The sequence below is a fragment of the Panthera onca genome, chromosome C1, assembly GCF_046562875.1.
Source record: "Panthera onca isolate mPanOnc1 chromosome C1, mPanOnc1 haplotype 2, whole genome shotgun sequence".
NCBI classification, from domain to species: Eukaryota; Metazoa; Chordata; class Mammalia; order Carnivora; family Felidae; genus Panthera; species Panthera onca.
The window spans coordinates 165,245,560-165,265,197 of record NC_138346.1 but is presented as its reverse complement, the minus strand read 5'-3'; the positions used below and the strand labels follow the sequence as shown (position 1 = coordinate 165,265,197).

The following is a 19,638-nucleotide window of genomic DNA, read 5'->3' as shown; positions in this document are numbered from 1 at the left end:
ACCCTTACTCTCACACTATAAACAAACCCTTTTCAAAATCTCAATTGCATTGTGTCCACATTGATTAAAGCTTGAAGCCTGGTGACCTCATGTGGTGTTAACTTCTCCCATGCACCAACAGCATTCTGCCTTTCTACTCAATTACCCCCTTTGGTGCCAGAGGATCGCTACCCAATGAACATACACAATGGACTTCTGCTTCATTACACTAATCAACAGCAGGATAGAAATAAGCAGAAGAGGAATAAACAAGCTAATTTATCATGAGGACAGAGCAAGCTTTCACCAGTCTCGCCACGGAAAACTTCAGTGGTTAACGGGAATATCAATAGTCTGGGGGAGATGTTTATGATCTTACAGATTATAGACAGAGCCAAAACAGAATTGCAGTCATTAAAGAATTTTGAAAATTAGCAGGTGTGAGCAACATGCACATGGAACCCATCCATGCCTTAAAACTCTGGGGTCCTACATAAAACCTACTTAATAATTATTTGGGGAAGTACAACCCAGGGCTTTGGATAATGTGGACTGACACCCTGGTAATTTGCCCCAAGTGTTCGACCTAACTGTGGGGCCTCTCTTATTCATCTTTGACAAGGTGGTCAGGAGGGACCCAACCTCTTTGTGAGAAGGATCTGGATGCCCCCCCCCCCCCTTCATTAGGCATGGCAAGGGCGCAGCGGCTGATTGAATTAACAACTTCGGAGGGCTTCAGTCCCAGTTCCCAGACATTAGCACCATCATCCAGAACAAATTAAAAGTCTCACAGCAATTAAGCAGATTTTGAAAATGAATTTCCCATGGTTCAATGGTTCAACAAGCAATCTTGAGTTAAGTATCAGAGGAAAGTTTAGAAGGAGGAGAGGAGGAGCTGACTGCTGCATTTCCAAAGTAAACATACAATTGGTGGAGATGTAAACAATAAACTTTTCAGCCTCTGCTAAGTAGGCTTTTATACTTTTTTATATAAAATTGGCGATGTTCAGTCACAGGAAGTGAAAGAATAAAAAATTAGCATGGAACTGTATTAAAATGATGGATGTCAGGAGGTTTTTTTTCTTTGTTTTTAATACCTTTCACATCATTGTATTCTTGTTCAAAAACATAAATAAATTGGGAGATAACAAAAGCACATGTACATTTTAAATGTACACACACAACATAAACCTGACTCTAGAAGCATCTACATCTCTCTGAACCAGGATGGCCAAGTTCGGAGCAGGCAGAAAACCTTCTATGCGAGCCTCCCAAAGGACCATGGGTGATTCAACAACAGAAACTTCCTCCTGGGTTAAAAGAATAACATCGATAGTAAAAGAGTACCTAGCATAAACAGTACCTAGCACATGGTAAGGGTCTACCATGTGCCGGGCACTTTTCACTTTCTTATCTCATTTCATCTTTTCACTTATTGTGTCATTTAACTCTCAGAAACGTCAAGAGGTGAGCATTACTGCTCCCATTTTACCAATTTGAGAGACAAGGAAACTTAGGCTCTAAGAGGCAGTAATTTCCTCAGGGCCACAGAGGCAGCATGTGGAAGAGCTGAGATATGCATCCAGTGCTCCCAACCCCAGTTCTTTCTTATGTTTAGAATAGTAAACTCCGGTTGCCAGTGGGGTTTTACCCAGTCTTTACAGTCCTGGATGGGGCCATAGAAAAAAAAAAAGTATCATTATTTTAGAGGGAGTACAGGATGACATCATGACCAGCTGAGGAGGCACTCCTGGCCGCCTTTCTTTCAAGCCCCTAACATTCTCCCAAAGCCACTGCCTCCCTCCCCCCCTTACTCGATGCTGCTCTGCACAGCCTCCCCTCGCAATACTCCCTCCTCTAAGAGAAGTCCAAGTCCGGCTTCCGCGTGGCTTTCTCCTTGGCTTTTGCTTCCTTCCCTCTCAGTTTACATCTGCTCCCTAAATCTCTCTTCCCATCTTCACCTGCTCCACTAGCCAGTCAACAGGCTCAGTTCCTCTTTGCCCGCAGGCACACATTCAGCTCAGGGCGGCTCAGTACCCTTCAGGAGCCTGGAGGACCTCGTGGAGGAATTCATTCCCACACACCAGTCCGCCAGCCGAACACAATGGCCCGCAGAGGTGGTTACTGGAATGTATTAGGCTTTCTTGTCAAGGGCAGTCAGTTAGAAAAGCCGACATAATAAATATATTACTGATCTCTACGAAGAGGCGCAAGTAACACCTGCAAATTTTTTTTTTAATGTTTTTATTTGTTTTTGAGACAGAGAGAGACAGAGCATGAGCAAGGGAGGGGCAGGGAGAGAGAGAGAGACACAGAATCCGAAGCAGGCTCCAGGAGCTGTCAGCACAGAGCCTGACGCAGGGCTCGAACTTAAGGACTTTGAGATCATGACCTGAGCTGAATTCCGACGCTTAACTGACTGAGCCACCCAGGCGCCCCTACTTCTACAAAATTCTTAGGAGGAAAGCTCTGAAAGATGAATTTCCCGTCTTTAAAAATTTATAAAAAATAAAACAAACTACATGGTCTTCTGAAAGAAGCCCCTAAAAACCAGCCCTCATGGAGCAGAAGAAACACATTTACTTCTTAAAGACAATAAAATGCAAAACTGCCACTATCATTCAGTATTCTCATTTGAATATTCAAAGTCTGGAAATACAGATAGTAGTGTGTGTTCCCTTCCTCCCAGCAAACTTTATCAACCAGTAAGGGCAAGCAGTCACAGTCAATTTTCTACCCTTATGGCCAAGTAAAGACCAAATACATAGATTAGACATAATAGTAATCAGTGTAACCACAGGCTAGGGCAATGAAACACTCCACTAGTGGTCAGGACATTTCATTCAAAGCTTATTGTGTCACTGTGACTTCTCTAGGCCTTAGTTTCCACAATATAATAGGTGAAGGTCCCTTTCCAGAACTCCAAAAATTATACACTTTTATAAATGGAAGCATACAAACCATGAAGGTGGCACCATCTTTTAAGTTCAAGTGAATAATAAGAAACCTTTCTCTCATTTAAATTATAAGAGAGTAGTTTGGACTATAATGTTAAAGTCTTAGGGCAGACCTTAAAGTTGGAGCATTTTAGCTACTTCTGCAGTAAGTCCAAAGGCAAGGCATTTCTTTCTTCTAGAAGTTTTTCTGGTCACCTATATTGCACTACCCTGTTGTAACCAGTCAAGAGAAAAATAAGCAGGGGCACTTGGGTGGCTTAGTCAGGTAAGCGTCCGACTCTTGATATCAGCTCAGGTCATGACCTCACAGTTCATGAGATCAAGCCCCATTTCGGAATCTGGGCTGACAGCGCAGAGCCTGCTTAAGCTTCTCTCTCCCCTTCTTTCTCTGCCCCTCCCCTGCATGCTCTCTTTCTCTTCTCAAAATAAATAAACTTTGAAAAAAAAGATGAAGGCAAGCAAATTAGATATTCCTTGCTCTCATGCAGCTTACAGTCTTACAGAGGTTATATTTTTATCTTTACTTTTTGTTCATAATTTCTTATGAAATAGCATTATAATTCTAGCTAATGTGTCAGAAGTAGTTAATATTTTATAAGAATCATTTTTTTCCTCGAAGCTTGACTTTCAAAGGTCTTTGTCATTTACGTTATATCTAGAAGCAAAAAAAATTCCCAACGGATAACGACTTCAATTTTATAATTTAAAACAGAACAACTGGGATTCACTTTGCAGCAAGCATGGATGGAATCCAGATCTCTTCCATGTATTGAGTAATATCCATTTAAAAGTCTTGCTACCTGGGCTTATCCATGCTGTAAAGAGTCGTGAAAACTCATCCAGCATTTTAAAAGCAAAATTTAAGATTCAAATTAAACCTTGGTGAAAACTATCACTAACTGGATCAAAAGTTAATCGCTCTAATTCACCAAATGGGTAAATGACATGCTTCTTAAATTGTTGGGCAGCATGCATTGTGCCTAATAGGCTATCAAGCAGGGTTGCTGGGTTTTAATTTTATATAATCCACTAAGAAGCAGAAATGACCTGCTATGATCCTAACCAGACAGAGGATGACAAGAAAGAAAGAAAGAAAGAAAGAAAGAAAGAAAGAAGAGAGAAAAAGAAAGAAAGAGAATCTTGAGAAGTTAATTAGTGACAACTTGTAAATAAGGGAAATAGTTAACATATATGGATTGATCCAACACATATATATAGGTAACTTATGTTCTCTCATTAAACCCTACAACCTTTCTATGAAGGGGAAAGTTTTATTTATTTATTTAAGTAAGCTCTACACCCAGTGTGGGACTTACACACACTATCCTGAGATCAAGAGTTACACACTCTACTGATTGAGCTAGCCTGGTGTCCTTTAGATGAGGAAATTGAGGCTCACAGCATATAAATGGCTTGTCCAAGTTACAAAGCAAGTTTGATAATAAACCAGATCACACCCATTGATTAAACATAAAACTACAGGCCATCAGTTAGAAATCTGATCACTTTGAATGGAAGGATCAGTACATTTATCAAAAACAGAAACAGCATAAGGAAAACCTCGAACCAACACCATGTTGTTTATAGTGTTTCCTAGAAATGCCATAAGAAGCCCAAGTCCTCAAAGGAAATTTTCAAAATTATTGCAGCATTTCTGCTTAGCCAGGAGACTTACTCTACAATGAGACAGAGGACTTCCCTGGATGGAGCTGGTATCTGTACCTAACCCAAGTCCCCCAGGAAAAAGTATTGTCTCAAATATATACTCATGAAGATTTTGTTCAAATCCCACACATACTGCTGATCCTTCTCCCAAACTATATTTTCTTTCTTTCCCTTTTTTAACAGGTGGGTGAGGTAGGGAGGAGGGGGAAGGGAGGGATTCTTCTGACACCTAGAAAAAAAGAAACATGCCAATTGAAAGGTGACCTTAAGTGTCCTTTTAGTTTAAAAATCTTGTGTCTACAAATTATCCTGTTTCTTTCTCTTTCATCAACTATTATCCAGAAATATCATGTTCTCAGAGCGCAAAACTCTCTTCTGTTTGGGCATGTTGAAAGAATGGTGCCAGGGATTTAACACCAGCTCTCTGCAAACTTTGTAAAATGAAGAGAAAGAGTGACTCAAAGGATGTCTAAGGTCCCAGGGTTGCCAGTCACAGCCACGCCCCACACCACCCCCACTTCTGAAGAAGCTGATTCCTTCCAAGCTTATAGAGGTGTGTTCTATAAATGACAGCGAGGCCCATGGCACAGTCTTTTCAAACCCTCAGTAAAATTCTTATCTACAACTTCCCTGGGCCCAGGCAAGCTGGGGCTAAAGTTGGAGCCCATTTTACACAAGCCAGAACTAGCTCAACAGAACAGAGAAAAGAAAGGAATGTGGGGCCGTGTCTTTTCCACATTTAAGGCATTCCGTTCTCGGGCGAGTTACAACCTAAATGAGAGCAGATAAAATCTATAAGAACCCAGAATGAAAAAGAACAGGGCCTCAAAAAGGCATGATTTGCCTTGAGAAAGGGCTGGATTTAATAAAATGTGGAATCCAACTTTTTGGTTGTGATCACCTAAAGGCAAGCATGTTAAACAGAGACATAAAAGTTAAGATTTGAAGCAAGAATATACAATGGGGAAAGGACGGTCTCTTCAGTAAATGGGAAAACTGGACAGCCACGTGCAAAGGAATGAAATTAGATTACTATCCTACACCACGCACAAAAATAAACTCAAGATGGATTAAAGACTTGAATGTACAACCTGAAACCAAAAAACTCTTAGAAGAAAATATAGTTGGTAAGCTCCTTGACATTGATCTTGGCAATGATTTTTTGGATCTGACTTCAAAGGCAAGGGCAACAAAAGCAAAAATAAACAAGTGGAGCTACATCAAACTAAAAAGCTTCTGTGCAGCAAAGGAAACCATCAACAAAATGAAAAGGAAATCTACTGAATTATTTGCAAAACATATATCCAAAAAGAGGTTAATATCCAAAATACACGAAGAACTCAGGGCACCTAACTTAGTCAGTAGAGCATGTGACTCTTGATCTCAGAGTTGTCAGTTCGAGCCCCACATCCGGTTCCATGCAGGGAATGGCGCCTACTTAAAAAAAAAAATCTTAAAATAACCCCAGAACTCATACAACTCAACAACATCAGCAACAACACACACACACACTTACACAGATACACACACAAAACAATCTGATTTTAAAATGAGCAGAGAACCATTTGAATAGGCACTTTTCTAAAGAAGACATACAGATGGCTAACAGACACATGAAAAGATGTTCAACATAACTAATCATCACAGAGGTGCAAATCAAAACCACAGTGAGATATCACTGCACACCTGTTAGAATGGCTAGTATCAAAAAGACAAGAAATAACAAGCGCTGGCAAAGATGTGGAATAAAGAGAACCCTTGTGCACTGTTACAATGTAAGTTAGGGCAGCCACTCTGTAAAACAGTGGAAAACCTATGAACGTTCCTCAAACTATTAAAAATTAAATGACCATATGATCCAGTAATTCCACTTCTGAGTATTTATCCAAAGAAAATGAAAACACTAATTCAAAAAAATATATTCACCCCCATAATCATTGCAGCATTATTTACAATAGTCAAGATATGGAAACATTCTAAGTGTCCACTGATAGATGAATGGATAAAAAGGTGTGGTGTACATACACAATGGAATACTGCTGAGCCATAAAAAAGAGTGAGGTCTTGCCATTTGCAACAACACAGGTGGATCTTGAATGTATTATGCTAAGTAAAATACGTCAGACAAAGACAAATACTGTATGATTTCATTTATACATACACATGGCATCTAAATTCCAAAACCAATGAACAAACAAAACAGAACTAACAGACACAGAGAATAGATTGGTAGTTACCAGAGGGGAAGGCGATAGGGGCTAGGCAAAACTGATGAAAAAGTTCAAGTGGTACAAACTCCCAGTTCTAAAATGAAGCATGGGGATGTAATTAGTGTGCAGCATGGTGACTACAGTCAATAATATTGTATTGCATATTTGAAAGTTGCTAAAAGAGTAAATTTTAAAAGTTCTCATCACTGGAGCACCTGGGTGGCTCAGCTGGTTAAGTGTCCAACTCTTGACTTTGGCTCTGGTCATCGTCTCATGGTTCATGGGTTTGAGCCCCACATCAGGCTGTGTGCTGATGATATGGAGCCTGCTTGGGATACTTTCTCTCCCCCTCTCTCTGCCCCTCCTTCTATTCACACTGATGCTCTCTCTCTCTCTCTCTCAAAAAAAAATTTTTTTTTAAAGTTCTCATCACAAGACAAAACTATTTTGTAACTTTGTGTGGTAACCAGACTTATTGTGGTTATTTCACAGGGCATACAAATATTGAACCATTATGTTACACCTGAAACTAATATGATGTAGGTTAAATACACCTCAATTAAAAAGTCCATATTCATTCCCACTAACGCAGAGGATGCAGAAAACACACAGTGCTTTGTGATTCTGCTTACTTTCAACAAAAAGGCAGGAGTAAGAATTTACAATATAACCCTTGTACCCCTAGAATCACGAAAATATGGATGGCAATTATAACATCATGGGGCTCTCAACCCTATCTTCCCAATTTGAATTTTCTGCTTGCAATTACCTTCAGAGTCAAGAGGTGGCAGAGATGAAGAATGAACAATTTTGTTCTCTTTTGTATGCAAAAAGACCAAAAACATAGGGCATGTCACTTCCCCCAAACTCACTACAACTTCAGAATTACACCTGCCACAAACATTCCCTGAAAGCACAAAAGTTAGTCACAGACTTTAGACAAGGGAGCCTCAGATTGATTAAGTCTTAAAACTAAACACAAGGACAGTACTTTGATTGGATTAGTAAGGGCCATAGTCTTGGGTTGTTGTTGTCTTTTGTTTTATTGTTGTTGTTTTTTTTAAGTTTACTTTATTTTGAGAGAAAGAGAGAGAGAGAGAGAGTGTGCGCAGGGGAGGGGCAGAGAAACAGGGAGAGAGAGAATCACAAGCAATCTTCTTGCTGTCAGCACAGAGCCAGACCGGGCTGGAACTCATGAACCATGAGATCTTGAACTGATCAAGAGCCAGAGGCTTAACCCACTGAGCCACCCAGGCACCCCCGTTTTGTTTTGTTTTTAATTTATGTTTCAAATGTACAACATTTTTCAAGTAAGAGTTAGGGCATGTAGCATACTCAGCAAGCAAGGAAGGAATTTAGTTGTTTTAAATTCTGTGGTGTTCTTAAAAATTCACACACAACAGTGTAACACTGGGGCGCCCGAGTAGCAGTCAGTGAAGCATCTGACTCGGTTTTGGCTCCAGTCATGATCTGACTTAGAGCCCCATGTTGGGTTCTGCGTTGTTGTGGAGCCTGCTTGGGATTCTCTCCCTCTCTCCCTGCCTCTCCTACTCGCACCCTATAACTCTCTCTCTGAAAATAAAGAAAATAAACGTTAAAAAAAATTAAAAAACAAAAGAACAGCATAACGCTACATGTAATTCTATTGCTAAGAATATTAAGTATACAGATATTAAGAGGGAGGGACTAAGAGGGAGAAGACGTTAAAGTTATTGCTGTTTTATTTTCGAGTAACAGAAAAGTCAATAGAACTGTAAGAACCACAAGGTGGGAATTTTCTGCTCATTAGCTCTATGGCCTTCCAATGATCTTCACGCTGAAACTCAGAAGCACAGTGCTGATGAGCATTTGAATCTGAGTCCAAGCCATGGCTCAGCCTCCAACTGTATAGACCGAGTCCCTTCCTTTTCCTGGGACTCTGACTCCTCTTCCAAGGAGGTAGGACAAGATGGTCTCCAAGACCCTTTTTAAAATTTAATAGCAAAAGCCCCACAGCTTCCATTCAGGCCAAATATACATCAATATATACAGATAAAGTGGACCCAACAAGTGGCACTCATGGCAAGTAATAAGAGCACACAGCTTTAGAGCAGAACCAATGATCATATCAGCGTATAAAGTAACGATGCCACGAAGGGGGGCTACTGAGGTATGGAATGCCTCGCCTGTATCCCAGGGTCCCAGAATCCTGGGCGTTCTTCCTTTGTCCTGATGCTACCTACTACACTCCTGCATCTCTCTGCTACCAGTGAATTTTGGTAACAAATCGTGCCAACTGTTGTGCACTTAGAAAATGGCTTACTAAATCTCTACTAAAATTGTGTATAAACCAGGGGCACCTGGATGGCTCAGTTGGTTAAGCATCTGACTCCTGATCCTGGCTCAGGTTATGACATGGTTTGTGAGTTCAGGCCCTGCGTCAGGCTCTGCGCTGGTGATGCAGAACCTGCTTGGGATTCTCTCTCACTCCCTCTCTTTCTGACCCTCTAGTGCTCTCTCTCTTTCTCTCCCAAAACAAATAAACTTAAAGAAAAAAAAAAGGCAGGGACAGCTGGCTGGCTCAGTGGGTGGACCATGCAACTCTTCATCTTGGGGTTGTTTGTATGAGACCCACATTTCCAGTTGGGAGTACAGATTACTTAAATACTTTTTTAAACTGTGTATAAAGTAAAGTAAAAGTAATGAACAGACCTCGAGTCAAAGCACATCACGGTTGAGGAGGGAGATGCCAAGGGGCTTTTGTGACTTGAGATCATTGAGACCACAGGTGGGTTCTGCAGTTCCAGTCAGGTTTCTCTCCACCGTGTGATACTGCCTTAAAATCAGGAGGTCTCTCTTTGGGAGGGGCTCAGCCAGGGCTAAAGCAGCAGTTTAGTTGCCCCCCCCCCAACCAGTTCTCAAGAGCTTAGCCTTATTAATCTGGGGTTTGCAAAGAAACTGAGCCAGCCATTTACAGATCCATTACCTTCTTTCTAATGAAAAATCATAACACTTTGCCAAAACAAATGTAATAACTTGGCATCTTCTTTCAATTACCTCTGCTTTCTTGGAAACGTGTATTTGTGGATAAAGCTGCTGAGTTAACCCAGGGAATTAACCAGAAGTTTAAGAAGGCCCTATAATTCCTAGGGGCTAGTGAAGAAAGAACACCTCTTTACCTGGAAATGTTAACAGAATGGAGTAGGAAGGAAAAAGAGGGAGCATAAAATTGCCCTTGGAGGCCCAGGACTTTAAAAGTCAGAGGAGACAGAAACACTAGCTCAGTATGCGGGAAGTGGGTGGTATCGGAAAAAGGTTTTGGAAATCCAAATACAAGCTGTGTCCCAAAGAGATGGCCTTGTATGTCTATAAAGGCCTTAGTTTTTCTTTCCTGAGTTCATATTCTACCCCCATCTTCCTTCCCCTCACCTGTAGTCAATAGCTATATTCAGGATCTATTCTGTATGCTAAGTCCAGGCAGCCTTCCGGTTGGAAGGTTGGTTCAGGAGGTTGGTTATTGTGACACATTTTCAGTAACAATTTTCAGTTCCTCTTTGCTATGTGTAATAATTTCTCTTTGGAGGGAGCTGAGGTGTTATTTTCTCAGGCCTGCACCCTCACCCCCGCCCCCAGCATGGCCTGCAAGCACTGGTCAACATTTACAGTGGCTGCTGTATTCAAAATCAGGATCATCTGTTTAGGAAGTAACCAAGACAATGATTATTAGTACCCGTGCAGTGACGGGAGTATGTGGTTTTGGAAAGAGGCAGAAACAGAAAAAGGGGAAACTAAGCTTCCATCTTCTATTAAACCTGTGTAGAGTCAATTTTATCACACTCCGCACCTTGTTTCCTATAGGAATTAAAGGTACAATAGGAGAGGGGCGCCTGGGTGGCTCTGTCGGTTAAGCGTCCGACTTCGGCTCAGGTCACGATCTCACGGTCCGTGAGTTCGAGCCCCACGTCGGGCTCTGTGCTGACAGCTCAGAGCCTGGATCCTGTGTCTCCCGCTCTCTCTGACCCTCCCCCGTTCATGCTCTGTCTCTCTCTGTCTCAAAAATAAACAAACGTTAAAAAAAAAATTAAACAAAAAAAAAGGTACAATAGGAGAGTGGCATTAGACTTACAATATCTTTTAGAATTCAGTCAAAGATCATGCACTTGAGTGCCTGCCCTCTACTTTACTACCTCTGTCACCTCTGAAAAGTTCCTTAAATGAGCATCTAATCTATCTGAAAACTGGAGAAAGCATCTGCTTCTCTAGGTTGCTATGATCATTAAACGAATCAATACAAGTAAAATACTTTTTCCACTGCCACCCAATAAATCCTCAAAAAGCAACAAATCATAATAAACCAAATCCCTCACTACTGGTCTGATGACAATCTGATTATTACTTTTGCTCCCATATAAAATTTAATTAGAGGTAGAACATGGGGGAAGCGGGGAAAAGAGGTAGCAGTAAAAGGTGAAAAGGTGAGCCTAAGAATTTTTGTGTTCTAAAACATGAGTTGCTCTTTTCTGCTATTTAGCAATCCTTTTAGATTAGCCCTATTATGAGAATGGTAATTGCAAAACATTTCATCATCAGTTTGAAAATGCCAACACCTCAAGTTCCTCTCCACTCCCATCCCCCTCCCTATCCAGACACGTTCTCTCAGAAATGTCCACCTCTGGCACATCCGTGTATTGTATTAGGCTACCATCACAACACCCCAGAGAAGACACAAGACATAAATGAAACAGACATGATCATTTCACGCACGTCTTGATGTTCCCGTCTCTTTTCATCTGTTACAGCTTCTATCAAAATTGAGAGCAGTAAATCTTTGAATAGACAAATTCTATCAGCAGTTTTCCCAAAGAACAAAATGTACCTATTCATGGTGTCAGCATGGAAACCTCTAGTTTGAAATGCTCTCATTATTATGCATGGGTGTGTACACAAACAGAAATTATCCTTTGGGGAACAGAATTTTCAACTCTGAGTAAAAGGCTCTTCTTTCAACTGCTTGACCATCACTGCCAATCCACACCCTCGAAAATCCTCTCCAACCACAGCTGATTTCCTTCTCTCTGCTTCCTTTGGAAAAGTCCAGACATATATAACTACATAACTATGTTAAAACCACTAACCTGAGAAAATAAAATCGACTAATCTTCCTTAAAGTGGCAGAACTCAAACGCTTTTATGGATAATGAACTTGGCTGCTCAGCCAAATGGATGATTCACACAATTATAGGAACTAGTTAGAACCTGTAAGAAATTGGTCAGATGGGCATAGGCAGACTTCTCCAAAGGTGTCCTCCCATAGCCTTGGCCAGGCAGTTATGTAAAGCTGAACTCCATTTCGTTCACCATATTTGATTTTTTTCCATTTGCTACGTTACCTAATGATTAAAATGAGACAGCAGTTGCATTTGTAATGTTACTCATCATCTTTCTGGCTTTAAACCACATTTATTCAATCTTAAAAGTCAAGGCTTTGAGAGGTGGGGGCAGGATAACCTGATGGTGGAGGACTGTGGCTCTGATGTCAGATCCACTGGAGCCCATTCAGAACTTTGACCCTGACTAGCTAGGTAATCCCAAATTACTTACATGTAAAATAGGTACACCACCACCAATCTGGCAAGGCTTTGCATGGATTAAATTAGATAAATGTGCACTGTGTGCCAGACCTTAACTAATGTTGAACATCTGTTAAATTATTTTAGTAATAAATTTATTTCAAGATGAAATATTAATAAAATTATTTGATAGTATAATTAACAGTGTTTCTCATTTCATGTGTTCTCAGATTCCCAGTAAGTGAGAATTATCTTGATGCTACAAACGTCATCACAGGAAATCCTTTGCTGGTGGACTTGGATTAAGAAGGGCTCTCTTCTACCTCTAGCTCTCCTAGGTTACTCAGACTTCAAGTTCCCTCTTTCCTAACCCCCAATCAGCACTGCAGCCCTATCCTGGGCACACAGCAGGCTCAAATCAATATTTTACATGTTAGGTATGAACTCTACCTAAGAACTTTCATACAATCTCAAATTCCAAATCTCCATAGAAACACCTTTATGAGGAAGATAAGGTAAGATTCTTTCCTCAGTCTATATGGATTAAAAAAAATTTTTTTTAATGCCAAATTATTGCGAAATGTCAACTAGCTAGGAAAGGCTTTGAGTCTAGATCTGAGTTCCAGGCAGGAGATTTGAAAACCTTACAAAGCCATACTCTGCATGATTATCTCAAGGAAATGTTTCTCACTTTGAATAATAAAAAGGGAAAGTACCAAAAGAAGGCCAGACAGGCTCTATGGAAGGATTAGATGAAAGCTTGGTTTGAGATTGTTAGAACAAGCATGATTTTGTTGTAATAACCAAGTAGGTAGTTAAGTTTAAAAGTAAAGTAATGTAATATCAGCTATAAAAAATTTCCCACCTCTTACAAGAAGAATTTTTGAGATTGCACAGTACTCCTACAAACCACATTAGACACTCGGGTAGTTTAACAAAGAAAAAAAAATGACATGGTTCAGTCAGATACGAAATTTTACAAAATAAAAAAGGAGAATCAAATACAGAAAGTAATGTGGGCTAACATCAACCAAAAGCCAAGTGATTAGTTCTTTTTGAGATTTTCACCAGACACCCAAACACTGCAGGGTTACTGGCATCACATTATTAAAATATGCTAAAATATAATAAATACCACGAGCTTAAAACCTAATGTACTGGGAAGCAAACCTTTACATGCTCTGCCTAGCCTTTATATTAATTCTGCGTAATTTTATTTCTTAAAATCCTTGAACTTCCAAATAATAGCAGAAACAAAAATTCACAAGAATGGATCACAAACAAGATTATCAATAGTTCCCATTTAAATAGTAGTAGCACAATAATATGGGTTGTATCACTGAAAAGCAGTAGAGAAGTCCATGTAAAAATTAAGTGATTATATATGCTTATATGTACACATAACATTCTCAGCATTAAAAAACAAAACAAAAAAGACTACTGGTATGGTAAGCTTTTCAAAGAAAGCAATTCTCCCTGAAGATACAATATTGGCAATTTGTTGATACTTCTTTGGAGTTTAAGTTTGGAATATTCTCATTTATGCTATGCTTAAAACAATGCAATCATTTTTTATTCATTCAGTTCTGATCTTCATACTCTTAACAGTTTTAGAACAGGTGGGAACAGTGACCTGCTTTTTTCAACCATTATATCCCCCAGACATGACTAATTTGAAGCTGAGCAAATTGCACATAATGGGCCAGGGATTCAAGTTCACAATTTTTAGTAGGCTGCACTCTTGTTTCAGGGCACATGGTTCTCCTTCCCTTCCCCCCTTCCACCACCCCTGCAGCTGCCTCTCCATGAACTAAATTCACCAAACATGAAATCAAAGGGAAATTATTTTTTGCATTTTCTGCAGGCTTATTTTCAAGGAGGATAAAGATTAGGCTACATCTTTAAAAATATTTTCTTTTCCTTTAGGGGTTCTTAAGTTTTTAAATACATTCTAAATTCTAAAGAAGCTAGCTACTTAAGAAACCTTCTCAACACATAAGAAAACAATAAGATGCATCATTTTATACTGGTTCAAAGTTTTTATAAAAGCATGGCATAATTCAGCGAAATTTTAAATACCCCAAATTCCACCTTATAAAATATTGTGTTCTAGAGCCTTTTTACAAAATACCATTAAAGGTTTGCAGTATATAGACACTGGCACAAGAAAAACTAACAAACAAAACAAGCAGGAAACAAAACAAAAACTTGGTTCTCGAAAGGCCATTGGGGTAGGGAAGTGTGTAAGCTGGCTAAACCAAAACCCAATCCCTCCTATTTGCTTTTTATCTGATGTCTAAATTTCCCCCACCAATTCTAGAAGGCTGCAACCAAATGCCAGTGTAAAAACAGCATATAAAATTCTCCAAGTATTGAAACATTCGTACAATTTTGTAACTAGAGACTGAACTCATTGATCTACCAATGAAGAAAATGAAACTTGTTGGTTAACTGATTTGGTCACTTTGGGGTGCATGGTTTGTCATGACTGTTTGGTGGAGGGGGGAATGGATGGTTGTTTTTGTTTTGTATATACGTGTATGGAGTACTTTTATAATCAGGAACTTTGCCATTCAGAGCCTCCCCTTTCTAGGTTGCCATGTTTCCTTTCATGGGAACCAACAATGATCAAAAAGAAATGTAAATTATGTTGATATCACTTTCTCAATTAGCCTCTGCAGACGCATTAAAAAGAAGTGAAGTCATCCCCCCATCTCACACACACACTCAACACACACACATACATACACACACACACACACACACACACACACCCCTGACTTCCTACTTATCAGTGGAGTACTCTTCTCACTGAGAAGAGCGGAGAAGAGGTTTCTGAACTTTACTTCAACTTTCCAGCCTACAAACTGCTTCAACTACTGATTCCACTTGCCACTTTGTTGAAGTTCCAGGCTTTGCTCGGTTTCACCTGCTTTTCATTTTAGGGAAGTCTGGTGGGAAAACACTGCACTTACCCTTTGTTGATATTTATTTCCCATTTGGGGGTCTTGTAGTGTACCCAAGTTCCTTGATTTGTTTAACAGCAAAAACAAACAAACAAACATAAATACTGTCTAAACAGTTGAGACAAAGGCTAAGTCACTATTTAGTGTTTAAGGTGAACTGAATCTGATCTTTGCAGTCTACTATGGCCAGAGCAGGGGACATCGTCTTGGCAACTGAGGAAGGAGGGGAGCTAAGGAGTAAACTTACACAACTCCCCCCCAAGAAGTGTTATAGATGTTTTTTTCTTTTCCAAGGAAATTGGAACTGCAACAGTTTACCTATTGAGAAGAATCTAGTTGGAGTTAGGACCTATCACTAACTTTTTGCGATGATTATCGAGTATGGTCACCAACCAAATTCTCTGGGCAAAACAACTCCTGGCACCACTTACTCTAGGCAAACCCCTTTGAATATAAAACTGTTCTGATCCTACAGCAACGTTAATGTCCAGCAGCCACTCACCAGTGTCTTTGCACCTTTGCTCCACAGTACTAAGATCCCAGAAATTATACTAGTTCCGGAAGCGCCCTAAGAAACCCACAACAGTGGATAATGGGCTCTTCGAGGCTAGGAGATCAGCTTCTTAGGAAAAGAAAAAGAAACCCACACCAACAAACACCGGGGAACTATGTGTAATGGTTCGCTGCTTGTGCAAAAACCTCAAAGAGGATGAAGGTCAGACAGGGATAATAGGCCAATTTAATTCTGAAAGCACAAGGTGCAAGAAATTTTAATTATGGTCTGCCACTGAAATCACACAAGATCCAATGGCATCTAACTGCAACTGCTCATCAAGGGAGACAAGAGGTGTAATTGTAACCGCTGCATAATCACTGTGAGGGCACAGGGAAGGCTGCCTTCAGCTCCCAGCAGAGAATGTATTAAGAGCCTCGAAAAATCCAATACAGGGAAACATGGAGATTGTACGTAGCCAAACAGGAGCTCTTAACAGGAAAGCCAAACCCCGTTGTGTGTGTGCGCGCGCGCGTGTATGTGTTTGAGAGGTGAGGGTTCCAGGAACAAAAAGATTAAGCTGTTTGGCCCAAATTGAGAATATGGGCTTGTAAAACTCCGAACCCCTTTCTGCTTTGAGGATACATACGCAGAGAGAAAGGCATGATCTCCTCCAGAAATTTCTGCCTCGGTGAAGCTTCACCCACTCTCCTTTGTTTAAAACAATTAGCTTGGATGTTACAGTGATTTACAGAACCAGACTCCCTTTAATTTGTTCGCATCAAACCCGAGTCTGGAGACAAAACGGCACACACAGGGCTCGAGGTGCCCAAGCCTGTGCGGCTCTCACCACCACGCCGACGACGGCGCCCGCGCGGCGCTGACTCTCGCAAAGGGACGGGCGGAGAAAGCCCCTCCGCGGACTCTCCACTCCGCAAAGTTTCGCAGGTCCGCGAAGAAAGCAAAACCACCCCATCCGCGCCCGTTGCAAAGTTGGCACTGAAGTTTGTACCGGGATGTCCTAAATCCCAAGGGGGAAGGGGACGCGAGTGTGCGGCGAGGCTGGAGGATGGATGAAGAAGGAGAGACAGCCAAGAGGGAGTTTTTCCGAGTGGAAGATCCGTGAGACCATCTTCTTCACTCGGAAGCCTGTTTGGCTCCCAGAGGTCCGGGCCGCGCTCGCCAGGGGAGGCGCCGTCGCCGGGGGCCGGAGAGCTGTCACCTGCGGGGAGCCGCGGCGGGGGCGGGAGGCGGGAGGCGCTCTGCTAGGCGCCCTGGGAGGACTGGGGGCTTCAGAATCCCCAGCTCTCCGGGCTCTGAGAAGTGGGGGAGGGGAGATTCGCGAGAGGGCAGGAGGCCAAGAGCAACACCTTACGGATACGCTTTTCCCTTCCGACCTCTCCAACTTCCCGCAGCGCCAGCCAAGGACTTTCTCCCACCGCACCCCACGGCATCTCGCCTCCGGGCCCACCTCGCAGACCCGTCCGCGGCCGCGGCGGGGGGTGGGGGTGGGGGGGTGCGGTGAGGAAGCAGCGGGCGCGAAGGCTGGGACCCCAAAACGCAAACTCTCACCCCCTAGCTGAGACGACCAAATGGGTTTACACAGGCAACGATCACAGCCCTGTAGCAGGACTCCGGGTTAGCGCCGGGCGCAGTTCCCTGACTCTTCTGTTGTTCCCATTAAAGTCGATTACGTTGCCCTCCGGGAGCTGATTGGGAGGGAACGGAGAGGAAAAAGGGGGAACGCGGGAAAAAGCGGGGGGAGCAGCAATCAACTTTGTAACCCAGCGCTTCCTCGCGCGATCCGTCGCCATGCTTAAGATTCCCACCCCCGCCACCCCCCTCCTTCCTTTCAAGTGGATACTGAAACTAGGCCAAAACTTTTTCCCCTCCTTTTCTCTTAGCCACTAGACTGGATTGTGCCCCACGGAGCCCCATGGAGCTCTGCTTTCTTAAGCACAATAGCCGGACTAATTAGATCATAGAAGCAAGGCAGTGATACTGTAACAAGTAGCCCGAGAGGCAAAGAGGGAAGGGGCCCGAAAAGAGAGAAAGGGGGAAAAGTTTGCAGCTCTCGCACTTACCAATCAAGCCTCCCACCAGAAAGGCGATGATTTGGAACACGAGCAGAATCCCACCAACAATGCACAGCTTCTTGGTGCTCATGTTTTCTATAATTGCCCCAGCCATTTTTGCGCCCCCCTTTTTCTTTCCTCCTTGAAATAAATGTTTTAGGGTGTGCTATTTGCCCCCTCTCCTCTCAGGCTCCCTCCTCCCTCGCCTCCTTTCTGGGCGCTGCAAAACTTCAGGGGTGCGGGAGCGCGGCGAGGATGGGACCGGGACGCACGGCGCCCGCACGGATTCCCCAGGCGCAGCCGGCTCGGGCTCCCCCAATGCCCGGAGCTGTGATTGTGGCCGCTCCGCCGCCTGTGGACGCTTAAAGGAGCAGGGAAGCGGATCACATGACGCTGCCTGCCTCCCTCCCTTTCTTCCTCCCTCCCTCTCGCGCTTCCTCCCTCCCTCCCTCCCTCCCTCTCTCTCTTCCTCTCCCCGTTGCCCGCCTGTGCGGGGCTCCGAGCTCCGGAGGGTGCTGGCGTCCCGACCCCGGTCTGTCTGGCAGCCTGTCCCGCCTGGGGCTGGTGTCGTTTGGGGGTTGATGTTGTTGTTAAGTGGGTTCCCCCTACCCCGCCTCTCACGTTTCCTTTTCTGGTGCGAGATTTAAATCACCCATGGACAGCTTTGCAGACCTTTAACTTACGCGTTGACTTTAGGAAACGGGCCCCACCCGCAACTGCTAGAACTCTCTTTGGGAAAGAGAAGAATTTTTTAAAGGGACCTAAAGATGCTTAAGTCAAAGCACAGAGATGCAGAATAGTCTTCGGCTTCCTTCGACCTGGTCCCAGCCTTAGTTATTGGGCATATACACAGCTAAATTTCCTCCGCTGCACCCCTGGAGGAATCCTGTGCTCCAGCCAAGTCAGACCACTGTTCATTATCCCCCATTCCATGAGTTTCCAGAGCCTTGACCCTGGCCCTTAAATATATATATTCTACTCCGTCGGAGTTTTAAACCTCATTTAAAAACCAGCTCGTCACCTAAGTTTCCAAATCACCTCCGTGTAGTATTTCCGTGAACTAAACCCCTACAACTCCTGTTTACATTCTTAGCTCCTATTGTGAGGACCTGTGTGTACATGTTTGTCTCCACAGAGCTGTAAACTCCTGGGGGATAGGGACCGAGTTTTATTCATCTTTGAACCCCACCCCCACCCCCCGTGGTGCCTAACAAAATTCTAGGTCTTGTAGGTCCTCCATAAACTTTTGTGGAATGAATAAATGAATGTGAAAGCAAGCCCACGGTTTGCATTTCAAAAGCCTGAAAGAGACCTTATTTGATTTAGATGGTACACTTATTTAGTTGCAATGTTTGTTGTCTCTTTGTGAGGATATATTTATATTTACACTTAACTTCTAGAGGAGAAGGAAGCTGAGACTCATCAGAGATTTCCTGTTCTATCAAGCCTAAATTCCTGGACCTGGTTTTTCCATGTTCCATAAATAGGTCACTTGATCAGCACAACTCATTTGCCCAACAGACCCTTGGTTTGGTCACCCCCCACTCCTACACAAACAAGGTTTCTACCACCCACCGTTCCTTAGACACCTGGCTTCTTGTCCCTTCCCTCTATCCACAGCCTCTTTATGCCAAGGGAATACCCCAAATCCTCTCTTCTCTGCTCTATTTTTGAACTTGCATTGCCCTTATGGAAGATACCATGCAAATTACACTTAATAGAAGTATTCATTTCTAGTCTCCAG

The 19,638-nt window shown here is 42.5% G+C and overlaps 1 protein-coding gene across 4 annotated transcripts in view; it reads right to left on the bottom strand.

The window, feature by feature from the left end:
* WLS (Wnt ligand secretion mediator) overlaps window positions 1-18,266 on the bottom strand; it is a 100,540-nt gene extending 82,274 nt beyond the window's left edge. Inside the window, exon 1 of one of the 4 annotated variants that reach the window (XR_009608182.3) lies at window positions 17,904-18,266. Coding sequence is in view for 2 of the 4 variants with exons in the window: in XM_060626529.3 (XP_060482512.1) it covers window positions 17,904-18,009 (106 nt within the window). In the remaining 2 variants the exon portion in view is untranslated. The other 3 variants (XM_060626529.3, XM_060626530.3, XM_078451801.2) reach the window with 3 other exon arrangements.
* Window positions 18,267-19,638: the final 1,372 nt, after the last annotated feature.